The 20934-nt window shown below is 46.5% G+C and overlaps 2 protein-coding genes, 1 long non-coding RNA gene and 1 other non-coding gene across 7 annotated transcripts; 1 reads left to right on the forward strand and 3 right to left on the reverse strand.

Moving 5' to 3' along the window:
- Positions 1 to 6658: 6658 nt before the first annotated feature.
- Positions 6659 to 10941, reverse strand: dapk3 (death-associated protein kinase 3). 2 transcript variants are annotated; one of them, XM_011487087.4, is made up of 10 exons: positions 10867 to 10941; positions 10468 to 10558; positions 9823 to 9910; positions 8962 to 9322; positions 8609 to 8738; positions 8488 to 8536; positions 8376 to 8402; positions 8140 to 8292; positions 7906 to 7951; positions 6659 to 7752 (listed from the first exon to the last, which is right to left on the reverse strand). In XM_011487087.4, exons 1-10 carry the CDS (start codon positions 10924 to 10926, stop codon positions 7216 to 7218), a joined length of 1542 nt encoding a protein of 513 aa, XP_011485389.2. In that variant the 5' UTR covers positions 10927 to 10941; the 3' UTR covers positions 6659 to 7215. The 2 variants fall into 2 exon arrangements, with proteins under 2 accessions (XP_011485389.2, XP_011485390.1); XM_011487088.4 differs by lacking the exons at positions 10468 to 10558; positions 10867 to 10941 and adding an exon at positions 10006 to 10342.
- Positions 10942 to 11247: 306 nt separating this feature from the next.
- LOC144986807 (uncharacterized) lies at positions 11248 to 11775 on the reverse strand. Its single transcript, XR_013650655.1, has 3 exons — positions 11639 to 11775; positions 11445 to 11518; positions 11248 to 11371 (listed from the first exon to the last, which is right to left on the reverse strand). It is a non-coding gene; the product is annotated as an uncharacterized LOC144986807 (long non-coding RNA).
- Positions 11776 to 11918: 143 nt separating this feature from the next.
- trnae-cuc (transfer RNA glutamic acid (anticodon CUC)) lies at positions 11919 to 11990 on the reverse strand. Its single transcript has one exon. It is a non-coding gene; the product is annotated as a tRNA-Glu (tRNA).
- Positions 11991 to 12207: 217 nt separating this feature from the next.
- Positions 12208 to 20011, forward strand: sppl2 (signal peptide peptidase-like 2). 3 transcript variants are annotated; one of them, XR_013650651.1, is made up of 15 exons: positions 12208 to 12365; positions 13909 to 14025; positions 14326 to 14508; positions 14583 to 14672; positions 14746 to 14885; positions 15844 to 15986; positions 16121 to 16217; positions 16330 to 16446; positions 16859 to 16940; positions 17016 to 17090; positions 17167 to 17229; positions 17305 to 17404; positions 17477 to 17554; positions 18006 to 18246; positions 18586 to 20011. XR_013650651.1 is itself a non-coding variant. In XM_023964892.2 (15 exons), exons 1-15 carry the CDS (start codon positions 12318 to 12320, stop codon positions 18760 to 18762), a joined length of 1671 nt encoding a protein of 556 aa, XP_023820660.1. In that variant the 5' UTR covers positions 12208 to 12317; the 3' UTR covers positions 18763 to 20011. The 3 variants fall into 3 exon arrangements, 2 of the variants coding, with proteins under 2 accessions (XP_023820660.1, XP_023820659.1); XM_023964892.2 differs by having other exon boundaries at positions 18006 to 18166; XM_023964891.2 differs by having other exon boundaries at positions 17167 to 17404; positions 18006 to 18166.
- Positions 20012 to 20934: the final 923 nt, after the last annotated feature.

Genomic DNA, 20934 nt, shown 5'->3' on the forward strand with positions numbered 1-20934 from the left:
AAACTGTTTTGTTTTGTTCTTTTGGATCCTGGTCCACTAAGTTCCTCCTCATCTGTGGTGAAGTCTCCTTCAACGCAGTTTCCTTTCTGTCTGCCAGGTTCAGCGTCAGGTTTTAGTCTTTGCTCTGAGTTCTGGAGCGTTGAGTCCAGTCTGGTCAGGTTCAGATCTTCAGGAACTTTCCTGAAGATCTGAACCTGACGGCTGTTCTCTGACCAGCAGAGGTTGTGGTTGTTGGGCTGGAGCGGAGTCTGGAGGTCCATCAGAGAGTCTGTCCTTTCCTTTTTCTGTGGTTGGATCAGTTGAAGTTTTTTTTTTCTCAGGTGGTGCTACGAAAGGTAAGACCCCTTTTTTATTCCTTAATTGCGTCCGTGCGCTCGGCCTTCCCGCCGTGGTTGTGCCCATTTCATTGTTGTTTAGAACATCAGATGTCTGATGGTTCAGTCCGGTTTGGACTCTTTGAACGAGGTTTGGTTGTGCTCAGTGTTTCTGGTTTTCTTTGGTTATTCTAGCTTAACTTTGACGATGAATCATTGGACACTGGTTCTTGTGGTTCTGTTGGTGCGGCCGTGTCCATGATTGTGAAAGCCCAGCCCACAACCAGGGAGCCGTAGATCAGGGAGGACTGCATGCTCCACCTGTGTTGGTGCTGCACAGTTGCATGTCTGGGTGGTTCTTTCTGTCAAAGAACAGTTTGGGGGTTCCACTCTGGTCTGTCTTTCTGGGTCCACTACATTTGATCTCCTCTCCGTCTGTTCTTCCATCTCTTCTTCAGATTCTTCTCTGGTCTTTCAGGTTTGTGTCTGGTGTCCTGATTCCTCGTTGGTCTGGGTTTTCTTTGGTTCGCTTGGTTTTAAATTCTTGAAATTCCTGTCAGCTGGTTCCTATAGATTCTTTTCTCCAAAGGACTCATCTGTCTTAATCTCTACTTTCAGATCATTTTCCTCTATCCTGTCTCTGTTCTTCTTTCTGGATCATTTTCCTCAGACGTTCCTCTAAATCATCCCCATTCCTATTCTCATCTTTTCTATTCTTCTCTTGATCTCTAAAACTTAAAATTTAAACTCTGTAGAAAACTCTAAATTTAAAAATAACTTGGTGTGAAGATAAAACAATCACAACATATAAAATACAAAATGGTAGCAAAATAACAGAAGTGAAAACATTTGGTCTTGGTGATGCTCCAGCAGATTTCCTCCCTAAATCCTGTATTTTGTTGCAGGGTTATGAACGTTAATGTCAGACTGTTGCAGTGTGAAGGGAGGCCACCTGCAGAGGATCTAGCTTTACCTCTGAATTAACAGGTTTCCTTCCTGCAGCAGCTTCCAGACAACTTTGGACCTGAAACTGGAACCAGGATGTTCAGTTTCTGCAGATTCAGTCATCTGGGACAGTTTTGGATGAAAAACTGAGTTTGTTTTAATGGATGCTGTGACGATTTCCCCAGTTGATGAACGAGCGAACCTTCAGAGATGGAACTCGGGCGACCGACCCATGAATAACTGGAGGTGACAGAACAGTGAATGTAGTAGATGTGGAACCAAAGCTTCACATGGACGGATGGACTCACGGAAACCTCTGGAACAACTGGAAGCAAATGCCTCACAAAGCAGGAAATGGGGAAAAATCTTTGAGTCTTTGGGAACTGTGCCTCTCAGGAAATCAGACTGAGCAGGTCACCATGTAGAACCGGATCAAAGCAGCAACTCCCACTAAAGCTTGAAACCAGACTGAAGGTTAACTTGTGACTAAACTGGAGCGTGACGGTTCAACCACGCATGCAGCAAATGACACTTCAAACTCCAATGGAAACCTGTTCATAAGCAGAAGTTCAAATATTTCTGATCCTGAGGGACGTCTGTCAATAGTTTATGGGCTGAATGTGCTGCATTTAAGGTGAAGCAAAGCCTGTTTTCACCTCTGAAGGATCGACACCACACCGAAGCAGAAACTGGACTTTGGCATAAAGTTCAGTGGTGACTTGTGCTAAACCGACGCCAAACTTACAAAAGATGCCATGTTGCCTAATAAGGCAAGATTTTTCTGCAAATCTGGATGCATTGCAAGGACTTGGAGGAAAAGTGGCTGCTTAGAAAAACATGAAGTACTGAACTCTGACCAGTGTTTGGCAGATATTCCTGACAGAATGAAGGGAATTGTTTTGTTCCAAACAGCGATGAAGGTGTTGGGAATCCAGACGTACAAAAGACTGAAGATGCTGCCAAGCGTTAAACATGTGGACTACTTGGAGTCAAATGTCCATCTGCAGTGGCAGAAATGCTTTCTTGGAAATGTTTGGAGCTGGACGTGAAAGCAGTTTGACGTTCCCGCCGTAAAGACGGCGGCGTTCAGAGAGAATTGTGGGATTTCTGGGTAAGTTTATGACCATCCTGAACTCGGACGACTCCAAACACGATTGTTGGAACGAGTTCAGGTGACCTGTCGAGACAAATGAACCCTTTTTTTTGAACACCATCTTATGGGTTGGAACTACATGGGGTGGTAGGGACTCATTATGGGATGTCTGTCTAATGTCCATTTAAACCATGTTTTTTCAGGTTGTGGGAATTTTTCAAACAAAAGCTCTGATTTGTGGATGCGTTCACGTTTCTCTGTACTGGGTTTGGTTCTGACCCGGTTCTGAATTGATTCTGAGTGTTTTTTTTTTTTTTTTTTTTTTTCCTAACTTGTCCTAATGGGTGAAAGGTGAATATTTCTATCCTGATTTTGTGGTTTTGGGTCATTTGGAAAGTAGTTTATATATTCCGTTGACCTCTAAACATGTTTGAAATGACCCTCTTTGCCCTTAACTAACCTGTGTTTTTGGTCTCACTGTACTTGAGTAACCTGTTCATCTCCATCTTTCCTCCTTAAATCCATTGCGTTCTTTCAGGATAAACTGCCTCTGATTTTCATTGGGATTCTAACTTGCAGGTTTCTTCATCACCTAAAGCGACTGAGTGGTAAACACTGGTTGAGGTTCAACATGTGGTGACGAGTCATTTAACGAACTGACTCTGACTTAAGGTCATTTGGGTCAGGTCTGTTTATTTTGTTGTTTAAAAGAAAAGACACCAACTTTTTTTATGGTTTAAAAAGTGTTTGTGGCATCTAACCAATTTGCTCAAATGCTCCACAATAATGACGTCATGTTGGTACCTCAACATTTCTATGGTTTTATCCTCAGAGGTGCATCTCTTACCTGCTTGCAGGTGTTTTCAGGTGGGACTAACCTAAACTCTCTACGCAGTGGTTACTTGTATGATCACAAAAATGCTGCAACAAACTTGGGTTAAACTGAAACTAAACTCTCTCCTGCAGGTTCAAATATTTGGATTTAGTTTGCAGATCTGTACAGTCGGTCATGTTGACGGTTTATTGATGCCTTTCGCCCACACTGACTGCATTTTGTATCAATTGGGTGGACGGTGAGTCGTGAGGGTCATGTACCTGTTTGAACATGAGGGTTTTTTATTTTTTAAAGCTGGTATCAAGAGTACAATCTTGTGTATCTCTAAATGTTTTATGATCATATCTACTGAAGTGTTGGAATGTTCCAATTTTCTGCTTCTCTTCTGTGGTTCGTTTGATAATCAGACGTTTCTGATCATGTTTCACAGGAAAACCTCCAACTTTCTGGTGGCGGCATAAACTGCCTTTATTTTTATTTTTTATATTTTGTCACCTGCATCATGCAGGTGTTTGCATAACGTCATGGGCGAAAGCGGCTTCACCGTAACGGTCGGCTGCTGAAGTCAGTCACAATGGTACAAAAACCATCTTCGAGGTCGTTTGACTCGACTACATGACGGTTAAACCACCGGAACGTTAACGTTTGTCACCGACGGTTGGGTTTGACACTTGTCAGAACCGTTTCAGGTGGCTCCGGCAGCCCCGTGACCCCAAAAGGGAAAAACCAGAATAGAAAATGAACATTTCAAAGGTTCCCTCTGGACTTCAGAACATCGACGTCTCTTAATGTTGGGTTGAACGGGAGGTTCTGTAACAGCAGGATGTTCCTCTACAAACTGTTCTCTACAACACAACAGTTTCCTTCAACTGTGAGGATGTCGTTGATGAAGAACCAGAATCCTTATGTTCTGGTCAAAATGCAGCAATTTCCTCATTCTGTGTCCTTCCAAAGAACTGAGGTTGTGCTGGTGAGAGAACTTTAGTCCAGAAGAGTTCCACATGTTTTCAATGAAAGGACCTGATTTTCAGTCACTGGCGTGTTCATCAGTGTGGAGGACAAATGCTCACTGACGGCAGAACATTCATGTCTTGGTATTTAACGGGTTTCAGGATCCTCAGACATGAGTCTATAAAAATAACTGTCACTCGGATCAAGATGTGTCATTTTTTTTTTTTTTTAGTTTTTTTTTATTTCAAGCGCGTGGACGGTTTCTTCCTGGAAGGACATCCATCGGAAATGTTCAGATGTTGAACTTTCTTGGAGTTTTGGATTTCTTCAGCCTCTGGACATTTTGACCTTTTGGGGGAAACTTGGGCATCAAAGTTTAAGGATGAACGTCTCTTGAGGGTCGAGACCGAACTCTAATTTTCTGTCGGTGGTAAAATTTCCACAAACTCTGAAGGTCTGATGTGAATGGAGGAACTGGACTGTTTCTGTGGACGATTGTAAAATCTGTCAAAGCAGGAATCTGGAGAACCGGGTTTGGAATGACTCCACTAATCTTGGATGGAGGCAAACGGATGATCACAATGAGTGACCCCCCCCCCTCATTTGGTAGTAGATCAAAGGTGGATTTAAATGAAGTGATGGATGATGTGAGCTCGGTTCCTTTCAGCTGCAGCGCTGGATCCAAACTAAACTGGACCTGAAGGCTTCTTCTTCTCTCCACCCGGAGAAACTGAAGGTCATTTATTGTGAAATAACCGTCTGAACAGACGTGAAAAACCTGCTCACCACCAAAGATGGATCCATGGCAGTGATGAGATCCAAACGCTGCTGTACAATGTGATCATTTTACTGCGAATACCTTGATTGATTTATTATTTTCATGTTGTGTAAAGGAAATCTTCTGAAGCATCAGGAAAACTCTACAAAAAGTTTGGGGGAAAAAAACACAAAGGTCAGGAAGCAATTAATGTGCCAGTAGTATTAAGTAACTTATCAACTAATTTATGGATTACTTAAAAGAAAAATCTTAAAGTAAACATCTGAATAAAAAGCAAAAACTTGATTTAAACAAAAAATGGATCAAATGTTTAAAAAACGAAGCTGTAGGTTTTTGTCAAATCTAATATTTGGTGTAAAATGTTTCTAAACTCCTAAAATAGAATTTCAGTAAATGACTAAATTTGACTGGCTGATGTAACCATCATCCAGATAAACCAGTTTATCTAAAATGGATAAATAAATTAGATTTGGTTAGGGTAATGCAACCACAAGGGGGCACTGTCCAGTGCTTTCATGTGCCGGTCCCAAGTCCGGGTAAATGCAGAGGGTTGTCGGGTGAGAATCCGACGTAAAACGTGACCAAATCAAAGGTACCCATCAGGAATGGTGACCGACTGTGGGGGTCCCTGAAGGCAGCACGTGAAATGTCAATTTAAACGGCTGAAAACGTGTTCAGATGTTTGCACAACGTGAAATTTGTTGGTCAGAGAATTTTAAAGCTTAAAGAACTGAAAAAGCTTTTTCCTCAGGATCACAGTCCAACAGTGAAAAACAGTCATCCCACCTGAAGGATGACGGTTGAACCGGTTTCCAGATGCAGTCTTGGTTTAAACTTTTTCAAACATTTCTTGGTTAACTTGAATTGCCTCATGCATTCAGTACATGTCAAATAAAATGGCATCAGGAGGAGTTGCTGATGGGAGTTTTTCTTTAAAAAAAATAAACAAAACACAAACATCAAATCATTGAAAAATAAACTTAAACTGGGAGAAGAATTCCCAGACATCAGCTGGTAGAACAATGTCCTGGTGCTGATGGACAGAACTGGTTTTCCAAATGTTTATCCCAGTTAAACTCTTTTCGGGTCAAACTTTGGTGCTGATGAGGATCAGCTGCTTCCTTCCTCTGTCAGCCTCAACCGTCTGGACAATAATTTATATTCCTGGTTTCTTGCTCTCTGTATCACTATGGTTGGGAAAAAAATGATTATGGGGAAAAAAACAATCAGGATTGACCAAATCCTCTTTTTGTCCTAAAGCTCTGCTAGTCTTGTAACTGCCGTGCCAATAAAGTACTTTTCTATTTATGATGCATTTAACCTTTTGTATGCATGAACGATGCCATTTCTACAGAGGAAAGAACTTTGGTCCTACGACAGACCCTTGAGGTTCTCCAATTTAGTGTTTATTGTATGTAATGTCTGTTTAAAGCCCTTGTTAACCATGAAACAGTTTTCCATCTAATGCTGTATTTGAGTTTATGTCAATATTGTGGGTTGTGTCAAATGCTTTTATTTTTTTAAACGAAAATGCTAATTTTTTTTTAATTTTTTTTTTATCCCTGCTGTGGATAGTTCCTCTGCTCCTATAGTCGTTGCTGTAGGGATTTACTCCAGACGGTAGGCGGCGTGTACTTGTAAAGCGTGGCGTCTCTTCACACATTGGTCTGTGGCTGCAGCTTCTGCAGGATGGAACTGAACCTGCTGCACGTGAACAAAGGGTTTCATAGACGGTCACACAGTTGCAGCTTCAGAAATAACTTTATTTCAAACGGGTTCAGACATTTCAACGGCGTCCTCCACAGTGCAAATGAGTCCCTTATTGCAAGAACATCACTGGAGTCAAACGGGTAAAAGGCGGGAATGTGCCGCTGGAAATGGAATGACTGAAGTTCTCAGGTCTAAGACTCAAAGCTGCAAAGAGTCTTCATGGTGAGCTTCCATGTGCGTGGTTCGGTTTCCATGGCGACGGTGAGACTGAGTTGTCTTATGAGGTTGAAAATGTTTCAGGCACTAAAATGTTCGTACATTCACGAATCTAGTAAAGCTCGTCTCATTAAATAATTTCCTGGTCCTTTATGTTCACGTGAAAATGACTCATTTAGGAAAATCATTCTAAAAAGTCATAAATGTAAAATGTTAAGAACTTACTGCAGTGAGTTTGGGATAAAAGTCTAGAATGGAATGAACATCCTCATAACGTACAGCTTTAGGATAAAAATGCAGCTCGACGCATAAAAGCAGTAAAACTATAAGCAGTTCCTACAACTGCAGATGGAGTCTTTGGACCAGAACCGGTCTAGGCCAAGCTGACTGGGCTCAGGGCGGCCTTCTCCTCAGAAAAGGACTTCACCAGCTCCTCCACCCAGCGCACCTCTGAGGCCACCTGCTCCGCCAGGACCTCGTACCGGTTCTCCAGGCGGCCGAACCTGCGCTTCAGGATGCTGGCGGCCTGCGTGGTGAGCCGCGTCTCCTCCTGGCACTTCTTCCGCTGGGCCTGGGTGCGCTGCAGGTCTTGGCGGATGTGGCTCAGGTCTAAGGAGATGCTCTGGTTCTCCTCCTTGTACCAGCCCTCCTTCTCCTCGTAGATGGACAGCAGCGCCGCCACGTCCTCCTGGCAGGAGCGCTGGTTGTGCTCCAGCTCCTTCAGGCCCTCCTCTGCAGCCGCGATCTCCTCCAGCACCTGGGAGAAGCGCTCGAAGTTGACGTAGGTGTTGTTGGGGGGCATGCTGGAGTGGGACTTGATGGTGTACTCCTTCAGACGGGTGGTCTTCAGGCGCCGGCGCTTGGTCTTCTGGTCTCCCTCCTCTGGCCGGACGTTTCGTCTCTTAATGACCTGAGAGGGAAAGAAGGTATGAAGCAAAGATCTGATTGGAGGGGAAACGTCCTGCTGATTTGATTTCTGCCCCCTGCGTGACGCTGATGTCTGAGGGAGACGTTCATCCACAGAAATGTTTCTAACCTTTATATCAGAAGCTCGGACACTCACCTTAATCCAGGGATGCTCTAGACTGTCGTCAATCGTCATCCTCTTCCTGCAGGAGGTCAGAGCAGTGAGAAACGCACACTTTCACATGATGCCACCTTTTTTCTCTTAATAAAGGTTCCCTCAAAGAAGACAAATGGAAATCTTTGAAATGAAGCAGCATAGAAACATTAAAGCATAACCCGTGTCTGATAAAGGAACCAGGTTAGTCACTACAGACACTAGAAACGTGGTTACTTTGGATCCTTGACCAGGAGGCGGCGAATGAAGTCCTTGGCGAGCTCGCTGGTGTTGCTGAAATACTCCTCGTCAAAGTCGTAGTTGACGGCAGAGATGTTGGTCAAAGTCTCCTGCTTGGTCTCGCCCAGAAACGGAGACGCTCCGCTCAACCTAACGCACAAAACCACGTCAGACCCGACCCAGGACGACCCCACCCCACCCCACCCAACGCTGAGACGGGACGGCTGACTCACAGGATGTACGTGATCACGCCGATGCTCCTGCAAAGACAACAGACATGAGTGTGGGCTGGACAGGTGTGCAGCTTCAGGTGAGATGCTGAGGGGGGAGGGGGGGGAGGCTCACCACATGTCCGCCTCCAGGCCGAGCGGCTCGTAGTTGACGATTTCAGGAGCTGCAGACCAGAACGCCGTCATTAGCATCAGATCTGAGGATCGACTCCAGCAGAACCGCCGGAGAAACTCACCCACAAACTCTGGAGTCCCGAAGATGTTCTTGAACTCGTTTCCTGCTTTAATCTGGTGAGCGATCCCAAAGTCGATCAGCTTGATCCTGGGGTTGGGAACGTTCTTGTCCAGCAGCATGATGTTCTCCGGCTGAAAGATAAGATGCAGAACATTTCTGGACTGAAGCCTCACCCAACGACCTTCAAGGTCACAAAACGTCTTTTTATGTGTTTGTGGTGTTCTTAAGGCGGAATGACTCGCTGCCTCCTTAAGGGGGTCAGATTGAGGGTTTTTTTTTTTCTGGTGGCGACTCCGACTTGTAAATCCCTCATGAGAAGCAGCAACAACGTCCTTTTCCCGCCATGCTGCTGACCTTGAGGTCGAAGTGAGCGATGCGTTTGGAGTGCAGGTACTGGACGCCGTCCAGGATCTGCTTCAGGAACTGCGTGGCCTCCTCCTCGGTCAAAGACTCCTTCTCTGCGAGGAAGTCGAAGAGCTCTCCTCCGGACACCAGCTCCAGGATCAGGATCACGTCGGTCTTGTTCTCGAAGATGTCGTGCAGGGTGATGATGTTGCTGTGCTGGATCTCCCGCAGGATGTTGACCTCGCGCTCGATCTCCTCGCGGCTCACCCCCCGCCGGCTGGAGGACAGACGCCGCTTCTTGATGAACTTGGCCGCGTACTCGCCGCCCGTGCTCTTCTCCCTGCACTTACGGACGATGGCGAACTGGCCGCTGTGGAGAAGCAGAGGCGTCAAAACCTCCAACCGCACGTTTGACAAACGCCAAACTTGAACAAAGAGAACATCTGACAGAAATCGGCTTCTTGGTAATAAAATGACAAATTCAAGCCTTTAGGGGAGTTTATTAAAGGTAATGAACAAAAACAGATGATCTGATGCATCAAGAGGAAAATGTGACCAAAAAAGGACAAAAACCAAAAGCAGCAGCTTGCAGAGCGACTGCTCCCCTAATGAATGCTGGAGTCAGCAGTTTTTTGAGCAGAGACGGACTTTTGGACGCAGCAGAGGTAGAAGGGGGCCGTGAGGCGCCACGTCACATTTCTGCTGCATTACTGCACAACATTCACTTCGCTCATTCCCAAGCTGAGCAGCACAGAGGAGCATAAAAACGTTTTACTTTCGCAGATGGATGGTGCTCCAAAAACTGACTCCGGAGACTGCATTTCCCAGAAGGCATTGGCATGACAGGTGACGTTTCACAGACGCTCTTACCTGCCCAGCTCCTCTCCCATCTCATAATGCAGCTCCACGTCCTCCTGCCTGAAGCCAGCCATGCTGCTGACTTCACTGATGATCGTTACTGCCATGGAAACGGGAGAGTCATGTCAGACACCGACAGACAGCCAAAGTGTGTCCATCCGCGAAGGAAACTAACACCCTAACGCCGCCGGTCACCTCCGTTTGGGTCTGAACGCCATATTTGGGCATCGTGAGTTTCTAGACTTTGGGGCTGGTGTCAGCCCTCCACATACCGGCCCTCCTTACATCATCTCCTCCAGCTGCGAGCGGCTCCGTTAAAGGGACATCCACACACAACCGACGAGCGGGTTTCCGGTTAAAAAGAAGCGGCAACACCGGGGATCACCGTTTTTCTACCGGTGATCGGTAGAAAGCCCCACCTCTGTTACAATTTAAGTAAATATGAACACAATTACATTACTGAACTTTTTCACGAATGATCGCAAACAGATGCTTGAATACTGCTAGCCTCCCAGAGCTAGCATAAAAACCCGGTTTAACGGTTTAAAAACTACTGTTCAAGCCAACAGAAGCGCGTTATTGATTCCCAGGCATGTGTTTCCGGTGAGAACGCGAGTATTCAGAAGTATTTCTACTGGAATATAATAAGATACTCACGGGAATACTGCCGAGGAGCGCTGCTTTCATTAAACTGAATCTTCAGCTCGACGAACAGACGGAAAGCTAACAGGAAGCTTCCGGTCTGGCACTTCAAAATAAAGGTCTGTCAAACGACTGACATAAAACATCAATGTTCATGTTATGCTTTTAAATTTGTTTTATTTCTTAAACAGCTTCAATTAAAGTCATTTAAAATAAAATTATACCCCATGTATGTTTAAAAAATAAGCATTGCATTACAAATTGTTTTACTCTTATTTTTTGTTCTGTATTTAGAGCCATTGGCCCTTATTAAGCTTTTAAGTCATGTTTTTGTCATGTGCTATTGTTCATTAGATAAAGAATAAAACACATTTTAAAAAATTAATAAATGGAATTAAAAAAAATTCACTTTACAGGTTTGTCTTTTTCCTTTTTTGCTTTTCCCCAGACCCAGTTCTGATGTTTCCAGTCCATTGTGACGGTAAGGGGAAAGACTCATGCATAGTAAAGGGAAAAGCATTTTCATTACCATACATGGAGGTAATCAGAGCCTCCAGTCAGCAGAAACAACAGAACATATGAATCAATAAAGACATGTATAAATATATCCATGTGTGAATGGACAAATGAATGAATACATTAATAAATTCATGAAAAAAATGAATAAACAAACCTAGATCTGCCATCTAACCTTCATGGAGACAAGCCTCTCTGATTTGGTCACTCATCTGTTTCCAACGACACTATTTTGATTTTTTTTTTTTTTTTTTTTTTTTTCCCGAAGAAAAAAATATTCTCCGTCCACTTAGTCATTACTTTTCATTTCTTTACTAAATTACTAATTTACTAAAGAGCTTTATTTTGAAGTCCCGCTGGTTTGCTTTCCGGTGCGGGTGATGATCTTAACACAGGCAAAAACCTGGCAGAAGGGAGAACATATGGAATGACGTCATCGAGGCTCTGCAGCAGTACGTCAGTACACAAGACTGTACCTGCGGGGTCTGCAGTATGCGTCTAAACTTCAAGGGAATCCACAAAGGGAGACCAACGGCAGCGCATCCCGTTACTAAACATTAAAAACATAGAAGTACAACATCAGAAGCGGGATCGCTCTGGTGAGGCTGAAGAAGGCAACTCTCCACCAAACAACACTATTCTCATACTGAGGAAACGTCTCATGACTCACGTTACTGTCTGCGGATTTGTGCTGGTGACCTCACCTGAGCCTTGCTGCCGCGGGATAAAAATTTAACAGTATTATGAATGACTCATAAAATATCAAGTATCAGCTTACTTCAAATTGTAACCGTTAACCATTTTAACATTGGTTGGTTGCTACACTGTGGAGAGATAAATACTACCGATTATTAATTCGGATTTAAAAAATGTGTTCCACCACATATATAGGATACTGTGTTATGAAAGTGCCATTAAGGTCCTGAATAATAATATTTACAAAACGGTAGTTCCCTGACCGGGAATCGAACCCGGGCCGCGGCGGTGAGAGCGCCGAATCCTAACCACTAGACCACCAGGGAGCACTGCGCGGCGTATAGTAAAGAGAGGTATTATCACATTGTTAGTGGAATCGATAGGGCACGAGTATTGACAATGTCAGATTTTTCTCATTTCTTTGATTGTAACTACATAAAATTGAACTGCAGAGTGACGTGTAGAATGATTTTATTATGTACGTGGGTTTACGGTCACTGGTTTAGACCGACCTCTGTTATAACCAATCAAAATCGGGTTTACTTGCAAAGGCCAGCAACAGCCAATGACAAGTCCTGACTTAATTTACAGGCGGGGTTTACGGTGAAGCCGGTAGGTTGGTTGATGGGGAAAACAACAACAAGCTAGACAACATGAGGCTCCCCGAAACACTGATTTGGGCCGCTTTCCTCGTCCAGAAGGTGAGATCAATTACAATCACGTGACCAAAAGTTTGTTTATTTATTTCGTCACCAAAAAAAAGACAGGTCGGCAACAACGCAGGTCTCCTTTTTCTGTGGCGTGTTAGCATGAATGCTATGTCCGTTAGCTTGCGGAGATCCCTGTGGGCCCTGACAACCCACGCAAGGCACGCATCACCTTCTGGTGTGACATTACGGAGAACCGCGTCTTTAACGGGAAAAATCATAGGACGCGAGCTAAAGATTCCAACTCGGCATGTGTCGTGAGGAGAACAAGCTTGGCGGCTACAGTTGGAGAAAACATCTCGACTTTAGCTCGGTGACTCAGCCATCAGGTATTTTTACTCCGAGGTCGTCGTCTCTTCCGCGTGACACCATCCCAACTTCCGGTTTGATGCTGAAGGAAAAGCTGCGTCCTCCTCATCCTCCTGAGACATTTTAACCACCAAGCAGCAGGGTGATCTGCTTCGAACCCTCTTTATTATTGTTGTTCATATTTCTTTACTAGAGTAAGAAGAAGACAGGTTAAATATTTAATCATCTAGGTCGCAGGGGAAAAAACTGACATTACTGTTTGACTGAAAATACACAAAAACAAAGATGTAAAGAAAATCAGAACAGGAAATCTAAACGACTCACTTAAGACAAAGAAAATATTAAGACGGGAGTAAAAATAAAAATTTGTATTAATAGTTAGTATTGCTTTACGCCGCTGCACTTCAGCAAAACAAAACAAAAGCATCACTGCTTATGGATCCTCTGGCTGTGAACTGTTAGTGATTGATCCACATGTTGATTCTGGATCTGCTGGTCCTGGATCTCTTCTACCCAAGATGTGGATGGATGGATGGATGGATGGATGGATGGATGGATGGATGGAGACTCAGAGACAGTTTTCTCCACCAGGCTGTCAGGAAGCTGAACCCCCACCCTCCCCTCTTGTTGCCCCCCGGCTCTGCTGAACTCTGACACGCACGTCATTCTACCTCATCAGCACTAACTGCACCTTCCACCAGTTCACTGGTGCTGTAAAATATGAAGAACTAAACCTATATTTTTCATTCGTCTTATTGTATTTTATTTAGTAATTTGAAGTTAGATTTCCTGTTTAGACTGGAGCTTAGGGGAAATGGAATTTCAATTTCTATGTATGTGAAAACATAATAGATATTGACAATAAAGTTTACTTTGACTTTGGATGGATGGATGGAATCTTCTTTATTTTCTTCTTTTATACGTCTTCCAGCATCAGACAAATGCTACAAGAACAAGTTAAGAAGACCAAAAACATCCTGTGTCTTTAACAACATTGTGCCTCATTGACTGATTAATACTTTAATGATTCTGAGGGAAACTGCCGTCCATTACTCCGTTAAAAACAAGGAATCACACAAAACGGATAAACAGAGTATTGAAAACACATCCTAATAAATGAATAATTAATAAAGCACTAAAAACCAACAAGAATGCTGGGAAACGTGTTTAAAACTGAAGGAGAGGCCTCTCCTAAACAGGATAAAGGGATTCTGCTGCTTCTTGACAGGCGATGGGGGAGTACGGCATGGCCCACTTCAGCGACACGGGCAAGAGCAAAGGGAAGGACTACTGCATATTCTTCAACTCGCAGTGGGCCCGTCTGCCCCAGGACCTCAGCAAAGCAGTAAGTCACGCGTGAACAAAGGAAACGGGCTTTAATGAAGCTGTGTTTGGATGAGTCACATGCTGAGTCATGTGACATGAACGTCACTTCAAAAGGTCGTCAAATATTTTGTCTTTGGGTCACATGTAAACATGTCCGTCTTTAATATTTCACTCCATAGGAAAAAGCTTCAGACGTTTTTTCTGTTCTCTCCGAGGCTCTAGATCTGTTTTGAAGAGTTTTTCTCTTTTTTGGAGTCAGAACCTCCAAATCTTTAGTCCAGAAGATGAGAAAACGTGTTGCTGACGCTCGCTGTCTCAGTCCCGCCTCCAGATTCATGACCTGACCCCTTCCGTGCTGTGCTCCGCCTCCGACATCCCGGAGGGGGGCTTCCCTAACCGCATCCCCATGGTGATGAGGGGCAACTGCACTTTCTACGAGAAGGTCCGGCTGGCGCAGCTGAGCGGCGCCAAGGGCCTCCTCATCGTCAGCAAGGACCGACTGGTGAGGCGGCGCTTGCGGCCACGGCGAAGCCCGGTGTTTCTGCAGCGTCTTCAGGCAGATGTTGGTCATTTCAGACGCCGCCAGCAGGAAACAAGACCCAGTATGAGGAGATCGACATCCCCGTGGCTCTGCTGAGCTACTCTGACATGCTGGACATAAGCAGGGTGAGGAACCAGCGTCTGACCGCCGGTTATACCACGCCACCGGGTTTCTGATGACGGCTTGTACCTTTGGCAGACGTTCGGTAAAGGGAGGCTGGTGGCCATGTATGCTCCCAACGAGCCGGTGCTGGACTACAACATGGTCATCATCTTCCTGATGGCAGTCGGAACCGTGGCCGTTGGAGGCTACTGGGCCGGCAGCAGAGACAGCAAGAAGTAAGTGATCGACCGGCGGAGGAACCGCGGCTGGATCCAAAGGTCACTTTGAGCTGACCTTCTCCTTCACCTGTCAAACTCAGGCCCAGGGGTCAAATTTGGCCCGCAGTGTGATTAGAATTAGCCCGCGAGATCATATCAAATGTGCGTTAGAGCAGGCCCGCAGTACATACGTTACCGCTAATACTACAAATCCCACAATGCTTTGCTAGTATCAAAACCGGCAAGTGTATTTTCTTTTTGACAGCCATGCTCCAGTCACATTATTAACGTCACCCTCCACAAAAATGACCAAAAGAAAGACGGACAACAGGAGCTTTGAAGACGTTCCTGCTAAAATACGAGGTTTTGTTCTCAGACTTTGATGAACTAACATCTGAGAAAAGATGCCAGGTATCCGGCTTAGACCAAAGTGCAGAGGAGTGTAGCAGAGGGAGCTGGAATATCTGTGTTAATGGTTGAAATGTTGGATTTTTATTGAATAACCTTTTTACTTTTGGTTCTTTTGTTGTTGGTTTTGACAGAGATTTACTTTAAAAAGGAACTAAAAGGAATACGGGGAGAGATATACTTAATTTATCTATTTAAATAAGAAAAGAATACCGCTGATGCGTCTTTTATTTCTAATTTCATTTCTCGTGTGTTTAGAATATCAAGCTTTGGTTCCTCCAGATTCTGTGTTTAAGCAAAACTAAAGTTTGTTTCCATGTGAAAAGGTTAAAGATGACATCAGTAGCAGTTAATTCTTCAGTAACTTTACTTCACTGCTTCCTTTTGGCCCCCTGTGAGTTTGGCCCCCCCTGTCCTAGTGGACGTAGGACAGGGGGTGTCAGCGTTTTTCCTCCCTGCTGCGCTTCCCGACTCCGTTCAGTTTGTTTCCGGCGGAGTTCCTGATGGCGCCGTCGGCTCATCTGGACGGTTCCGCGTCTGACGGCGTCTCTGCCGCTTCCTCCCCCAGACGCTACATGAAGCACAAGCGCGACGACGGCGTGGAGAAGCAGGACGAGGAGACTGTGGACGTCACCCCCATCATGATCTGCGTGTTTGTGGTCATGTGCTGCAACATGCTGGTGCTGCTCTACTTCTTCTACGACTATCTGGGTAAAAAGGCAGACACGCCGCAGCGACGCGGCTTCAGGCTTCGTTTTAAGAACCTGGCAGCCCTTTTAGCGTCTCTGCAGATCCTCGCCGCCCGCCGCTCTGCTTTAACCTTTTGGCTGCTCCTCTGTCTGCAGCTATCTGGGTGATCGGGATCTTCTGCGTCGCCTCCTCGGTCGGCCTCCACAGCTGCCTGTGGCCCTTCGTGAGGAGACTCCCATTTTGCAAATGCAGGTGAGACTCCGCCCCCTCGACCCGCCTCCATGTAAACGAGTTCAAACTTGCGATCCCTTTTGAGAAAAAGGGGATTGAACCCAAAGTGATGACATGAACGTCTGCCTCCAAGGGTCCCGGAAAACAACCTGCCGTACTTCCACAAGAGGCCCCAGGTCCGCATGCTGCTGCTGTCGGCGTTCTGCGTCGCCGTCAGCGTCGTCTGGATGGTGTTTCGCAATGAAGACCAGTAAGTTTGGCGGGAAAACGCGGTGGTTGTTGCTCGGAGGCCCCTGCTGCTGCAGCTTTTCCAGACGGATGCTGCGATTATCCTTTAACGCCGGAGATGCCGCCGGCAGCACCGACATAACACGCCCTTCTACCGTAAATCTTCAACCGTTTAGCCGATCACCGTCATTCCAAGAAGTTCTGCAGCGGAGAGAGAACGGCTTTTCTCCGCTACAGAACCTCTGGCTTCACGTTAAAACGGCTGAAGGGCTACGGGAGTCGAATGAAGGCAGACACTGGCGCTTCAAGCTCCAGGTTTGAAAGGGTTAGTCAGAAGAAGACTGTTCTGGTCAGAAGAACTTTGATGAAGGAGCCATGCGTCGTGGAGAGCGCCGTGGTCTGCAGGCCGTGCTGAAGGCGTGTCGTTCCTGCAGGTGGGCGTGGGTGCTGCAGGACGCCCTGGGCATCGCCTTCTGCCTCTACATGCTGAAAACGGTGCGACTGCCCACATTTAAGGTCAGCCCTCCGTCCTGCAGACTCAGACATCCCATAATGTTGTTTTGAAGGGACTCAGTTGTCTGTGTTCTGCAGGCCTGCACTCTGCTCCTGACGGTTCTGTTCGTCTACGACGTTTTCTTCGTCTTCATCACTCCCTTCTTCACCAAGGTCCGTGCAGTCTGGTTCTGGGAGACGCTCAGACTCCTGTGAGCTCACGCTGGTTCTCCTCTGCTCCTCCTTTCAGAGCGGGGAGAGCATCATGGTGGAGGTGGCAGCCGGTCCGTCTGACTCCGCCACACACGAAAAGGTGAGTTCAGGGCCCAGTCCTCCCGGTCGGAACCTCCCCGGCAGCCCGGCTGAAGTCGGTTCTGTTTCCTCCCAGCTTCCCATGGTGCTCAAGGTGCCGCGGTTAAACTCCTCCCCCCTGGCTCTCTGCGACCGCCCCTTCTCCCTCCTGGGCTTCGGCGATGTTCTCGTTCCAGGTGCGTCCATCGCCAGCGTGGCCGTTTGGCGGTTGAAGGTTTGGTCTGACCGCGGCTCTGCTTCCCTCTCAGGCCTGCTGGTGGTTTACTGCCACAGATTTGACATCTTGACTCAGACCTCCAGGATCTACTTCGTGACCTGTACAGTCGGTAGGTGGGCCTTCCTCTCCCAGAGCTGCTGTGATGCACAGAATGAAGACGAGGGTTTGTTTGGAGGAGTGGCTGAAGGAAACCGCAGAGCGGGGCTGTGTCGCTTAAGATTAAAGAACTAAAACACCGACAAAATATTTAGTCGGATAGAGTTCAAAAAGTGGGAACATCTGCAGATGAAGGAAACAGCAGTTTCATCCTCAGAAAAGTCACTTCCTGTTTTTCCTTTGAGCTGAAAAACCTGGTTTGGTTTAATCTCTTAGAAAAAGCTTTCTGACAGAAGAAGTTGGGATCATATCTCAGCAGGGAAGGAGACATCCATCAAACTCTCACCTTCAGCGACGGACTGCAGCTTTTGTTGCATCTGGGGGGCATTTGGACCGTGGGGTGTGTGTGGGATTGTACTGACTGACTTCTGAGGTTCTGACCCGCTTCGTCTCTCTGCTTGCAGCCTACGGCATCGGCCTGCTCGTCACCTTCGTGGCTCTGGCGCTCATGCAGACGGGTCAGCCGGCTCTGCTCTACCTGGTGCCTTGCACTCTGCTCACCAGCCTCACGGTGGCGCTGTGGCGCAGAGAGTTGTCCCAGTTCTGGACTGGAAGTGGATTTGTGGTGAATAACAGTTTGATATGACTGCAGAAGAACAAATAAAAAAAACTAAAAAGTAAAGGCAGAAAAAAGTAGAATTTCCAGTTGAGTAAATTCTTTCATATAACTGCATTTGTTCCTGCTGCCTCTTCCTGCTTTACTGCCCCCCTCCCCATGTCACTGTGGTGCTGTATTCTGCTGCTGGGGGGTCAGCTGGGCCAGCGGCTGCAGGTTCTGACCCCCCCTGCGGTGCCGCTCCGTCTCCTGTCCGTCCTCTCTCTTCTCTCATGGATGTTGGGTTCTGTTTGGGTTCTGCAGTGGCTGCATACAGGAACAGCTGGGTTCTGGAAGGTTCTGGTGTCTCTGGGGTTCTGCTCTGTTGATCATTTCCCGCCTGAACGCCTCCCATCCGTCTCACCTGCATTGTTCTCTGCTCCCCGCAGCCTCCCATTGCGCTCGCCCCCATCAACTGCACACAAACCGCAGAGCCGCTGACAGACGGGCCCCCGACTAAGGCGGAGCCACAGACCGCCGAGTCCTCCAATCAGAGCGGAGACGGGCCTGAGCGGCAGCCTCAGGAGACGTCGCTGCCGGAGCCCACCGAAGACAAGGACAAGTGAAACGGAAGCAGCCTCCCCTGCCCGCCCCCTCCTGCTTTACTTTGACCTTTTCTGTGGTGGGGGGGGGGGGGGGGGGTAGTCAGTGGCGTCTGTCTGGACATTATTGGTGGTTCAAAGGGAATGGTTTTTTATTGGGGGCGGGGCTTTGTCGGGAAACCCGCACAGGTCCAACCTGCTCAATCACTGGGCCCGCCCACCACGGCGTTCCGCGGCAGAGGGGCGTGTCCTTGAGAGAAACGATGTACCTCATCTCTGCGTGGACGGAACCGTTAATCCGGCGGAACCAGCTGACCCGGTTTGTTCCGATCCGGAGGTTTGAGTCAGTCCGACCTTCTCAACCCTGAGATGAGGTAGATTTTTAACTCTGTTACCATGGTAACCTGCTGATGATGCTGCCCCCCCTCCCCCTTCTTAGAGCAGAGGGAAGTCTCATAACAGACCATCAGTGTCAAGTTGAGATGCTTTTATTCTGAAGGGTTTCTGTCGTCTCGGTGATAAACTGGGATTGAGTCCGGTTTGTTAAAGCAGAACAGATTCTGGATCTGAAAACGTGTTTCTTCTTCCCCTTCATGGATCCTGGTGATCAGAGTTTCTGTAAGTCCACACATCGTCTTCGGGTCCTTCAGGAAATGTGGAGATGATGATCCGACGCGGTTTTGGTCAGATATCAGCGTTCTAGTAAATGTGTTGAAGTGCAGCTTTGTTTGATGTAAAGCAGGAAGTCTCCTCTGATTGGCTCAAACCTGCAGCAGCAGCAGCTTATTGGATCTCTCATAGATCCAGGTGAGCTGTACCTGCTTCAGACCAGACCCCCCCCTCCCCCCACTGGCAGCTAAACTGCGGTCATGGCATCCGTGACCTCGCTGAAGTGACGCCTTTACGTTCAGCTGCTGGGATTGGCTCCCAAACACAGACTTTGTTCTTTTGAGTAAAACCTGATTGGGTCAGTCTGCGGTTTGGAGGCGTGGCCTATGCGTCGCCTGAGAGGAGAACACTACAGTTGGTCTCCAGGACGAGTTGTCTGGAGACGCCACCGTTGTCTGACGAGTTTGTGGTACGCGTTTGCACAGGATGTTTTGATTCTTCTGCCTTTTATTTTGAAATCTGACCTGAAGGAACAATGATGAAGATGATGAAGAGTCCAGCTGTTACATCATGTCTGTTTACCAGCAAACATGCACGTCTGGATCCAGACCAGACTTAAGGAGAAGGTTTTCAGTCCTGATAAATAAACATTTCTCTGAACGTGTTCCCCTCTGCAGTTCTTTAAGTCCCTGAATGCTTTGCCGCCTGCAGCAGAGCGTCTGCGCAGACAGAAGCCCCCTCCCTTCAAGTTTACATATCTGATCTACTTCCATTCAGAAAGATGTTTCAAGTCAAATCCTTGTTTGTTTTTTTACTGTTCAGCCGCCTAAACTTAGAGATGGAGAACATCAGAGCTTAAAGAACGCTTTTGTTTTGAAAGGGTTTCCTCTCATTTACTTCCTTTTGGTTCACGGTGAGACAACGGGTCAAAAACATAAAGTGGGCCAAAATCTCTTTTGGGGCCCAAAATATATTTTTCAAAATCCAAAACATGTGGAGGATATTCAAGAAGATTCAAAATATTATGGGATGGCCACAGGACCTACAGCTTGGTGGCCATTTTGTGACAAAATGTAAAATTTGTCAATTTTTCCACAATATGGGAAAAGAAAACTTTTGCTCTAGGCATCTTCACAGAATTTCACACGCGCCAGTGGGTCAAGTAAAACCAGAAGCAAGGTTTAGTTGACCTTTGACCTCAGGAAGAGGCTGCCATCGTCATCTTATCTTGAGTTTTCACTTTCACAAAAACCTCTGTTGCTAGGGAAATCCACAAATTTTTCTCCTCTGATTCTTCTAAAAATGACACAGATCTGTTCGTCACCCCCAGGCGACCAAAAAATAAAATGGTTGCTATGGAGATCAAAGCATCAGAAAAGCTGCCATTTTGGGAAAATAAAGTGTTTTGTTTTCATAATTTTGTGCAGCTCTGGCCAGGGTGGGAGGGGTGTGTAGCAGGGAGGGCAGGTCAAGGGGGGGAGGGGGGGGGGCTGGGTGGAGGTCAGTGGCGCCTGGGGGCCAAACGGCACTTGCAGCTTTGGTTTTGATGTTTGTTTCTGGCCAGTATCTCAGAGGATTCCTCTGTCA

The sequence above is a fragment of the Oryzias latipes genome, chromosome 17, assembly GCF_053564925.1.
Source record: "Oryzias latipes strain Hd-rR chromosome 17, Olatipes_Hd-rR_3.1".
NCBI lineage: Eukaryota > Metazoa > Chordata > Actinopteri > Beloniformes > Adrianichthyidae > Oryzias > Oryzias latipes.

Coding starts and splice junctions, on each gene's coding strand:
- dapk3 (XM_011487087.4), bottom strand. CDS start 10,926: ATGGACTGGAAACATCAGAACTGGGTCTGGGGAAAAGCAAAAAAGGAA. Junction 8,537..8,608: donor CGGGACTCCAGAGTTTGTGG/GTGAGTTTCTCC, acceptor TCTGGTCTGCAG/CTCCTGAAATCGTCAACTAC. Junction 8,293..8,375: donor GGCGTGATCACGTACATCCT/GTGAGTCAGCCG, acceptor TTTGTGCGTTAG/GTTGAGCGGAGCGTCTCCGT.
- sppl2 (XM_023964891.2), top strand. CDS start 12,318: ATGAGGCTCCCCGAAACACTGATTTGGGCCGCTTTCCTCGTCCAGAAG. Junction 15,987..16,120: donor CTTCTTCTACGACTATCTGG/GTAAAAAGGCAG, acceptor CTCTGTCTGCAG/CTATCTGGGTGATCGGGATC. Junction 16,941..17,015: donor TGCGACTGCCCACATTTAAG/GTCAGCCCTCCG, acceptor TGTGTTCTGCAG/GCCTGCACTCTGCTCCTGAC.